The 10,763-nt window shown below is 45.8% G+C and overlaps 1 protein-coding gene across 1 annotated transcript; it reads right to left on the bottom strand.

The window, feature by feature from the left end:
* Positions 1-5,780: 5,780 nt before the first annotated feature.
* LOC117833822 (probable 2-oxoglutarate-dependent dioxygenase AOP1) lies at positions 5,781-7,628 on the bottom strand. The gene is made up of 3 exons (XM_072295576.1): positions 7,097-7,628; positions 6,676-7,031; positions 5,781-6,586 (listed from the first exon to the last, which is right to left on the bottom strand). Exons 1-3 carry the CDS (start codon positions 7,461-7,463, stop codon positions 6,266-6,268), a joined length of 1,044 nt encoding a protein of 347 aa, XP_072151677.1. The 5' UTR covers positions 7,464-7,628; the 3' UTR covers positions 5,781-6,265.
* Positions 7,629-10,763: the final 3,135 nt, after the last annotated feature.

Raw genomic sequence — 10,763 nt, 5'->3', positions numbered from 1 at the left:
GGGTCCCACTCGACCATCCAACCTGAAGGGAGCTGTGTCGGCCAAGTCAAACTGGCAGCAAACTCATTGACATCTACCTCACAACCTGGAAACAAAGCCACAAGCAAGGCTGAGTATACTAATACTCGGCAAGACTTAACCGTCGGGTGGTAACTACTCCACCAACTTCTAGACATGCAAGGTTTTTTGGCTGAGGGGTTTGTTTTGCCAAAAACTTCTAAAGTAGATCCTTACATTCAAGTTTTAGCAGCAGGTTCTAGTAGATTAACCATTCTAGGTAAGCAACCTGTTCTAAGCAAGCAAGTTGAGCAAACATTTTATTCCAAGCATCATTGTTTATAATCATTCTCTGTTTCACTTCTTACTCAGTGCAGCATAGTAGTCAAGCAGTCTCAAACTGTGAGAGGCAGACGATTCAAATCGAGTTTTTAAAACTTGCAAGATCAACCTAACCCCACGACATCCGTGTACCACGATGGGTCCACTTCACTTGTCAGCCGTCCATATCAATCCTCGAGCATGTGCATAGGGCCTACTTCCCTTGGATACAAGGCCCCACGGTCCTGGAACATCGCCGTACCATGACTGCACTTGTACCCACATGATGCACCAGGGGAAACTCCATTCCAGAGATAGTAGGGATAAAACCACACCTCAGTTCAATTAGGTACTAGGCTTTCCCATCCCATACTAGGTATGAGATTAGTACTTTCAAACATTTGACCACGAACACCGACATATTTCGGCCTTAGCATTTTCATCACTAGACAGATGGGGCAAAACCACCGAGTTGGAACCAATCCCAGCCTCATCCATCATCCTTATGGTTGTAGTATGAGTAAACAAGCAACTCCTATGACTCGCGTGTGACAGGAAATCACTCGACTTTTACCGAGTCCTAATTAGTATCGCAACTACTCAACCTATCATGCTAGTATTCAACCATAGGTACCTAGATCATGCAACTAAGTTTTCAACCAACTCCTATGAACTTAAATGCACAAACATAAGTAACATAAGTAGTGCATAAATTTAGAAAACTGGGTCATGCTCCGGGGCTTGCCTTCCTATGCTACGTTAGTAAGGAGCTCGTTGGAAGCTTCACTGGGCTCTTGCTCAGCCTCAGCAGTCGGCAGCAGTTCGTAAGTCCCATCTACGAGATTTGCTTCTACACGAGATGCATATGCAATATTCAAGTTTCATGTTTTCACGAGCAAGATGGATTCATAAGGCATCGCAGAAGTATTAAAGTTGTAATGACCACATTCACCTAGATAAAACATCAACTTAACTTTCTTCACAAGGTAAGTGTTTTCATGTTTTAAACCCTGGGTTGACTTGATGGTGATTGTGTACACATATAATATTTTATTTACTTAAACTTCAAAAAGAAAGGTGAGTTCATCTTAGGTGAAGTAAGGTGGGTTCGTGATTTAATTTCTCGGGCTAGACTGATGGTGATTGTGTACACATCTAGAGTTTTATTCAGTTTAAACTTCATAAAAGAAATGGGGAGTCTCTCTAGGGTTGATCAAGTTCATTTTGGAAAGTTATCCTATTTTTAAATTTCTTAACAACCTAGATGTGCATTTCCCATTTTACCCTTCTTAATAAATATTCATTTTCATTCCATTTTCCTAGCCATAACTTCAATAATTTATTCCGGTTGCATTTGACAAGCTATGGTGATGAAAATTTTACAGAGGCTTCTTAACATCATGGTTGAGCTACTGTAAAATTTTGGGACTAATGTGAGTTCCAAAAAAAGCATTAAAAATAAAACAACACTCTAAGGCTGATTTCATTTAACTATTTTTAACTCAAGTTTCAGTGAGAGTTTGGCTCTGAAAGTTTTACAGTAGGTTCTATAAGTTCAACGGAGGTTTATTGTGAAGGACATTTCCATATTTTTCTTGTATTTAACTTTGCACAAAAGTTTAAGCAAGTTTCACCATGTTTCAAACAGAGACCATTATTTTTCCTAGTGAGACATTTGTATTGGGAACTCAACAAAAGTGGTTTCACATTTTTCTCTGTTTTCTTTCATTTATAATGCAAAAAGCAATATTTCACCTAGGATTTCAATGTGTGGCTCAAAACAGTGAGTTTAGCATCTAGACTAGTGCTACAAAAATCATATCTAGAACAAGCTCATCACAAGTAAGCTAACAGAGGTGGATTCATCGTTTTATCATTTTTGTGTGATTTATGGGGCATTTATTAGGTTAAACACAAAATAAATCCTAGATAAAAATCTATAATAGTGACATGATCAAAATAATTTTTCAATGACACTACTCATCATCCAGAGTCTAAAAAAGTTGGTTTTGCATTTTTATCATTTTTCTACATTTTCTTATGCATTTTAAAAATTTCAGCTGATTTAAACAAAATTAAAACAGAAAAGGTTAAACTCATTTTGCACGGGTCCCTGGAAGTTTTAAATTACCACAGACAGGTCCTGGATTCTTGCGCGGGGAACCTTAAAAAGAATTGGAGCCTTTCAAATAGGCCCCTCAGGTGGCCAGCGGCTTCTCCGGCGAATCCCCGACGAGCGGCGGCGCTAGAGGGAAAAGGGAGGGCTTGGGCGTGACGAGCTACTCACCGTGAGGACTTGCGCTGAGGGGCTCGATGGCGGAGGTGGCTTGTCGGCGGCGGTCCATGGCGGGGCTGTCGCGGCGGTGGAGCTTCCTCTGTCCCAACGCCAGCAGCGGCGCTGGTGGTAGGGAAGCGGCTCGGGGAGCTTCGGTGGTGCACGTGTGAAGCACTGAGTGGCTCAGGGGGCTTTGGTGCGAGAAAGAGGGTGGTTGGAGCTCTAGCAGAGGGAGGCAGTGGTGGTGTGGTGCACTGGTGAGCACGGGGGCTCCTTTTATAGCCCGGGGGTGCGAAAGGGGGAGCCAATGGTTCAAGGATGAGCTCGAGCAGCGGTTAGGCGAGAGGAAGAGGGTGGCGCGCCACTGGCGGAGCAGAGAGCGAGCACGACGGTTGGTGGCGAGGTTGCGGGCGCTCGTGGGTGAGCTCCGGTCATTGGCTGTGGAGGATTGCGAAGCTAGAAGATGTCTTGTGTCGCGCACATGGGTTGGCCAGGAGTTGGGCTTGTGTCGTTGCCTCAAGCGTGGCAGTTGGCCGAGCGGTGAGCGCCGGTGGAACACGGGGACGTGGCGAGCACGAACTGCTGCAGCGCGTGGGCGTGGCGCGGCTACTGGGCGAAGGAGATGCAGCGCATAGGGGTAAGATGGCGCCAGCAGGCGATTCGGCAGCGTGGTGCGTCGTGTGGTCCCATCGTCGTCCATCATTGGCATCCGAGCTTGCACGAACGCTGCGTGCCGCGTGGCGTGGCACGATGCGCCGGCGTGGTGACCGCGCACATGGTTGGTGCGCGGGAATGCCGTAGCGTGCGAAGCAGCCGGGTTTGAGGAGATTTTGTGCGAGATTTTTAAACCAAACTCAAAATTTTTCAAATCTAGAAGTTGTAGGCCTAAGTTCAAACTACAACTCTTAAAAAGACTTCATTTTCAAAACTGGTCCAGAATTGGAGATAAAAACGTGCAAAGATTGGAAGAACGCCGGTTTAAAGGACTTAGGGAATTTTGAACTAAGTTTTGAAATTCCACTGAACTTAAATATGATTTTTGAACCCCTTCCACTTAAAATCAGGAAAAATCCAAATAAGAAAAGTTGTTTGTTTTGAACAGTTCTACAACTTTTATATTGGAAAAAATTTGAGTTGTTATATAAAATTTGAAATGGCAAAAATTTGAGTTGTTATATAAAATTTGAAATTATTAACTACCCCCAATTAGTGCCTTCTTAGGGTATTTTCATCAATTTAAGTGTTTGAACTTCAAATCCAAATTTACCTTTTGGGTTTTTTGATATGTTTGCTACAGTTCAAACCTAGTTTGAGTGTTTTTCAACTTAGCCCTTTGTTTGACTTAGTTTGGTTCAAATTAGCCCCTTTTTGGTAACTTTCAGGTGTTTAAGTAAATTTGCACATCAAATAGAGGCAAGTTTAAACTTAGGTGCAAAAAGTATACCCTTAAACACTCTAATTAGGCTTTTAAGAGTCTACCCAAGACTAGGGATGTTACAATAGCGTACCGAAACATGGGGGATTACGAAGGGCGAATAGGGCTGTCACCACCTGCCGCCTACCCCTGCGGCCCGTGGGGTAAACTCATATCCAATGAAGCTAGGCAATCCAAGCACCATGCTTGAATTGTTAACAACACTCTAGCCATCCCAAGCTATTGTGACTATGACTGAAGCCAACATAAATATGACCATTGAACCGATGCCGTAGCATAGATCAACTAAGCTATACAAAGTATATACGCACAAAGAGTATATGTACTGAAGCATGGTCTAAAGGCATACATGAGAGCATCATAATCTATACCATGATAGCAAGGGTGTACGTGTAGCATATAAGCGTATAAGCCTAGCACATCCACATAGCAAGGATATAAAGCTAACTCATGTATAGAAGAACCAAGCACAACACTATATAAAGAAGATGCATACTTTGAATAGAATAAAGTCAACCTAGGAATGTAAGATACAAGAGCCATACCCTAGACTCCAAGAAGACCTGGAACCTGAAGCAGAGCTACTCTAACCTAACTCCACTAATTTGGAAACTAAGAGGGAGAGAGTGATTCAACTTATCGTGTGTGTGTGTAAGAATGAAGGGGGTGCCTCTCTATTTATAGGCTCCAAGAGGCGATTCTGCCAGGGGATCTTCGGCGAATATCCCATAACCGTTGTAGGGCCCAGTGAACCGTTGCCATGTGGAAGCTGGAGACGAGAGGAGGCAAGGGCGGTTTGGCCGAACCATGGGTTTGGTCGACCCCCTGTGGGCCCTCCTTGCAGTCGCCTTTCTTCGGGTGATTGCCTGGTGGGTCCCATGTGTGTGCGTTATCCGATAGATTGAGGCGGCTGTGGTAGTTTGTGGACCCTTCAATCCATGGGATGCACACGTGGCAACCTCCTATTGGTAGAAGTGTGTTTCATGGATCTACAGAGTGTGTTTTCTTCATCTTTTTTGTTATTTCACCTACAACTAGATATTCTCCAAGGACAAGTGGATGGGATGCCCGCAAATCGAGCTGTTCAAATAATAGGCTTTTCTAATTACGCAGTTAACGATCTTTGATTCCATAACTAAAGCATGCATGTGGTTTCTTGCCTCCAATAGCGAATTGTGTGATCTTCTTCTAAACTAAAAAGTAGTTTGGACAACCTTTTTGGAAACGTTGTGTGTGTGTTAATTCGTTGTCGCCCCTAGATAGGTGATGGGCTGCCTGGGGAGCAGGTGCACTCGGTGATGACCGCCCACCCAGGTGGCGGGCGGATATGATGTCGCCCTGTAGAATGTTGATGGAATCGATGGGCGCACCTGCTGGCAATCAAACTCCATTAAACAATTAAGGTTAACAATTAGTGTTCTCGGGAGGATTTGTGAGCGCGAGTAAAAGGGAATAATGTGGACTCGTTCTGAAGACAATATTCCGGGAGACACCGATAGCCTATGTGTTCATCAGACAAGTAGCCAAAAACACACACACATGGTTAACAGTTTCTACTGCAAAAAAATAAAAACAAAATCAAACAAGCAGATCAAGGCCCCAACAGAATGGTAAGCTTCTTTTTTAGAGTTTTTTTTCTGTAGTATTTCAGTTGGTTCTCATGCCATGTTTAGGAAATGAACACAATGATCGCTAGATAGGAGGAAATGAACACAATGATCGCTAGATAGGATTCAGTAAAGATGTTTCACGAGACAAACACAGTCCAGAGCTGCAGATCCAGTTAAGATGTTTTTTTCATACAACAGTTCTACTGATGATCTTTGAGTTGCATTATTTAGATATCTGGATAGCTACGAGTGGCAGACAACTTTTTGAAAGCTTACAGTAAGGGGGTGTTTGGATCCCGGGCTAAACTTTAGTCCCTATCATATCGAATATTTAGATACTAATTAGGAGTATTAAATATAGACTATTTAAAAAACTCGTTGCATAGATGGAGGCTAAACGGCGAGACGAATCTATTAAGCCTAATTAGTCCATGATTTGACAATATGGTGCTACAGTAACCATTTGCTAATGATGGATTAATTAGACTTAATAGATGCGTCTCGCCATTTAGCCTCCATCTGTGTAATTAGTTTTATAATTAACTCACATTTAGTCCTCTAATTAGCCTCCAAATATTCGATGTGACGCGGACTAAACTCTAGCTCAACTCACGATCCAAACAGCCTCTAAGCTGGGTGGCGGTTGGAGAGCGGTCCTTCCACGGACCCCACGCCTAATTTCTCCACCCCGCAGAAGGCCTTCAGCGGATGGCTCTCCCGCAACCTGCGCCCTTCGTCCGAGTAACGGAACGCCCTGTACTCCTCGTGGTTGCAGGGCTTGTACATCAGGGGGTGGTCCTCGTCGACGAGCTCGTCCATGGCGCGCAGCACGGGGTCGCCGTCATCCTTGCGCCGCCTTGCAAGCAGCACCGAGAAGCGCCCGCGGCCGCCGCCCGCCGGCGCCCTCACGCGGTGCACGCACGCCGGCACCCTCCCGTTCGTGACAACCTGCGACGGCGACGACAACGGACGGCGTGAGACAGTCGATGTTATTGTTACCACTCGGAGAGGCAGCAAACACGGTCGTCTAATTATACAGTGAACTGGTCGCCGGCCATGAAGACGAGGGTACCCGGCTCGGGAGGGACGGCGAGCCAGCGCCCGTCGTCTCCGGCGTCCTGCACCTCGAGGCCTCCCACCTCGTGCTGCGCGATCACCGTGGTCATGTGCTCGTCGCGGTGTGCGTGCAGGGACAGGGACACGCCGCCGGCGGCGGCTTCCTCGCCGGGAGGCGGCGGCGCCCCGTAGAGCGTGGCCCGGACGGCGTGGGACTGCGAGCCGAGCTGCGAGGCGATGCTCTCCCCGCGGGCGCCCAGGCCCTCCAGGACCATCCTCTCCACCGTCTGCTCCAGATCCAGCACGTTCTTGGCGAACGACACGATGGTGTCACTGCAACAGGAGGTGAGATGAACATTGTTAATTATGCTGTCAAAGAGAATCGATGGTATTGCATTGATTTATCTTGCCAGAAATCTGGGTTTCCATCTGGCCAGAGGCGGCCGGCGAGGGCACGGACGCGGCCGGGCTCGTCGGCGGCGCCGGGGACAGGGACGGTCTCCAAGGCCACGGCGGGGACCTGCCCCTCGTAGCCTCTGTGCGGCCCGTTCGAGAACGCGCCGCTGCGCTTCTTGGCGTCGAACGGGAGCCCGAAGAGCTCCGGCAGGGCGCGGCCGAACAGCGCGTGGCGGAGCTCCGGACCGAGCGCGTCGTGCGCGACCACGACGCAGCCGTGCGCCGCCATGGACGCGGTCACCGAGGCCCTGGCCCGCGCCCAACCCGGCGTGCCGGGCTCCAGCCCGCGAAGGTCCACCTTGCCGATCTCCATGGTGCGCTGCGTCGTTGCTTCGACGTTGCCAGCACCTTGACGAAGGCACACGGAGGAGCTTTTTGTTGGCAGCAAAGTAGCTCTTTGGTGTGAGGATGTGACGCCGCCGTCCGTTTCAAGTATATCTGGACGAGGAACACGTGTTTTGTTGTTTATTTCGGCCACCCCAGGTCGTGATCTACCAGTTTAGTTGGTGCAGCAAATATACATCTTTACTAATTTCAGTCCCAAAATATTTCTGGGGGATCATCGATATCTCATGTTGTCTTTTCATTATAAAACCTCAATAATTGAAAACAAAACTTATATATGTTTAGCTTATAAATGAAATTAAACTGAGCTGCGTATGTAGAACTGGATTTGCTCTCCTTTCTTATTTATATGGCAGTGCTCCTACTAACTTTTCGAAAAAAGAACTGAGGTGTAAAAAGTTATTTGGCACTTATTATATGAAAATTTAATTTTCAATATTCATGTTGGGCACAATAGCTTTCGTGAACCCATAGCTCCTAATACTTAAGGAAAGACAAAATGGAGGAATTTCGGCCATTTGGATTCCATGATAATGACCGGAACAAGGAATTGAACCACTAGAATTGCTAGGGAAGGAATTGTTCCATGAGATACTTGCAATCTCTCTCTCGGTTTCATACGTTTCCATATAGGATTTGAGCTGCCTGGGCACTGTAATCCTCGCATTCTTCCTAATCCTGTCCCTATGTGGCAAATCACAGCGGTACTAGTGGACTGGCAATAAATTTGCTATACAGAATCTCTTTATATACCAGACAGCAGGGTAGTATGCATGCATGGTTCAAAACAGTTATAAATAGAGGGTGCTAGTAGATTTCTCTACAAATAGTACCAGGGTTACACATAATACACTTCACAAAATAATAGTTCTTATTGCATCTAAAGAGTGGAAAGATCTTGGAGAATGTACTCACACGAAGTCTTCCCAAAAAACAAGTTCAATCACCGCAGGGTATTTGTTGTGTTCCTTCCAGTTCTTGAGCATAGTCACATGGTTCCTGACTGGCATGTTGGATTCAGTTGCAAAGTTTGCAGCAATAACAGGCACCAAGGGCCTGATATTCCCTTCAGGTATGACAAATTGGCAGCTTGCCACGATGAGATCGGTTCATCCTTTGGAGACCATGTCCCATATTTAATCCTCCTGGTTGTAAATGATCATTGAAATTGCAATTACCATTCAGCAACCAAACTAGTAATGCAATATCCAATATGGCAAATAAATGAACAAACAATCACCTTCATTAATTGGTCATCTAGTTGTTGCCAGCAGGTTGGGTAATGACATCAGTCCCATCAACTATGGGGTTGTCATGATGCTCGTCATAACCATCTAAAAATGGCAGGCAATAAGAACACATCATAGCGAACATAGCCTCATTAAGCCATAGTTTATGATTTTTATGATTGAGTGACAACATAGTCATTGGGACGAATGCTTTCTCTAGCATGTACCTTGTAGGTTTTCTAGGTCCCAAGAATGTAAACCAAATCATGGCAAGGTCCAAATGATGGTATTCTTGACATCCAAATCATGGTATTTGAGTATCCAAGTCATGGTATTTGAGTATCCAAGCTATGGTATTTAAGTAACCAAGCCATGATATCTAGGATTATTCTATGGTATTGAAGCGTCCAAATGATAGAGAAAATCCAGTGATGGTATATTTGGTGCTTGCATTAGACGAATTGGAATGAAAAATGCACCATCGGATGTTCCGATGCCCCACCTGAGAAGCGTCGGAGCAACCATCGGAGCAATTGGTACAACGGAAAAAATAGGGGAAAATCTCGAGTGCACCGGATGATCTGATGGAGGTAATTTTACAAGCGTCGGAGCAATTCGATGAGGAGGCAGAGGAAACCCCGATGCCCTATGGAGTTGACCATCGGACGAAGCATATTTTCTTTGAGAAGTTCCAAAGAGGTTTTGGGCAAAAATCCTTTAGCACTGGATGATCCGACAGCACCATCAGAGAAAGCATCGGAGCAATGCCATCAGGGGATCCAACGCTATGTGACGTGAACAGTGGCACCGGATGATCCGATGGGGGCATCGAATAAAGCGTCGGATGAATTCATGAGGAACTTGTGCGTGGGGAGCCAACGACTAGTTGCACCGGATGTTCCGATGCAGGCCAAATATAGACCATCGGAGCATCTGATGGTATCCTTTTTCACTAGTTGTTGGAGCAATGGCTCTTTGAGCCCTTGGGGCTATTTATACCCCCACCACTCGCCCATTTGGAGTTGCTGAAGTGTCTAGAGATGTATTGAAGACCAAGACTGATCAAGAACACATTTATGCCACCAAAAGTGCTTAAGTGATCCATCAAAGGCTTAGCACAGGCTTAGGAGAGTGATTAGTGATAGGATAGGCCTAGAGAGGAGTGCATGCAAGGTGTGCCGACCTTGTGATCAGGTTCTAGAGTGAACCATCACTGTAGAAGAGGTGTGTCGGTGCCTTGGAGCCTTGGTGGCTCGCCGGCAAGTCTTCAACACTCCAGCTTGGTGCGGAACGGCGTCGACGACCTTGTACGAGGAACGTGGAGACCTCCTTCTAAGAAGAAGATCCTTAGTGAAGATGGCATCAAGGTGACCGAGGGACTTGACGTGAGCCTTAGTGGCTAAGCCTTTGTGGCAAGTCAAGGGGCACCTTGGGAGAGACTTGGTGACCGGGAAGCAATACTCTTATGGGAGTGCTTCAACAACGTGGACTAGTGGTGGCTTTGCGCCTACCGATACCACGGGATAAATTCTTGTGTCAAGAGTTTGCTTTCCCTCATCCCTTCCTTACATTTTCGCATTTCATACTTGCAACTTGTGTGCTTTTACTTTCCTAGAGTAGTATATTGATAGGACCTGATATAGGTTGCAAAACTTATTTTGGGATGAGGGTTTCACACTAGATCAACCGTAGATTGCACATCGAGATAGCATGATCTAGTTTATGTTTTGATGCAGCTAGTGGAAGCCATATGTTTAGCTTTTAAGTTGTCTAATTCACCCCATCCCCCTCTTAGACTACGAGCACCGATTCCTTTCACACATTCTTCATGCAACCAAAGCTATTTTAATGATAGTAAGAAAGCATCACCTTTGTTGCCCAAATTGCTGTGACCATCAACTTGCGGAATGGCATTAGCTCCATCATCTAAAAATAGCAGGAAGTAAGAGTGCATTCATCAGGTAATCAAATGTAATAGAATTATAAACAAGGCAGTAGAACTACCCTTGACTAGCAGGCTCAACAGCTTGGCTCACATT

This window comes from Setaria viridis, chromosome 8 (assembly GCF_005286985.2).
Source record: "Setaria viridis chromosome 8, Setaria_viridis_v4.0, whole genome shotgun sequence".
Lineage (NCBI taxonomy): Eukaryota > Viridiplantae > Streptophyta > Magnoliopsida > Poales > Poaceae > Setaria > Setaria viridis.
This window is presented reverse-complemented; position numbering and strand designations above follow the sequence as displayed.

Bases quoted from the DNA above. Each gene is read 5' to 3' on its own strand.
- LOC117833822 (XM_072295576.1), bottom strand. From the start codon at position 7,463: ATGGAGATCGGCAAGGTGGACCTTCGCGGGCTGGAGCCCGGCACGCCG. The intron at 7,032-7,096 runs AATCAATGCAAT...TCACCTCCTGTT, and splicing joins CCCAGATTTCTGGCAAGATA to GCAGTGACACCATCGTGTCG. The intron at 6,587-6,675 runs GTATAATTAGAC...TCGCCGTCGCAG, and splicing joins TGGCCGGCGACCAGTTCACT to GTTGTCACGAACGGGAGGGT.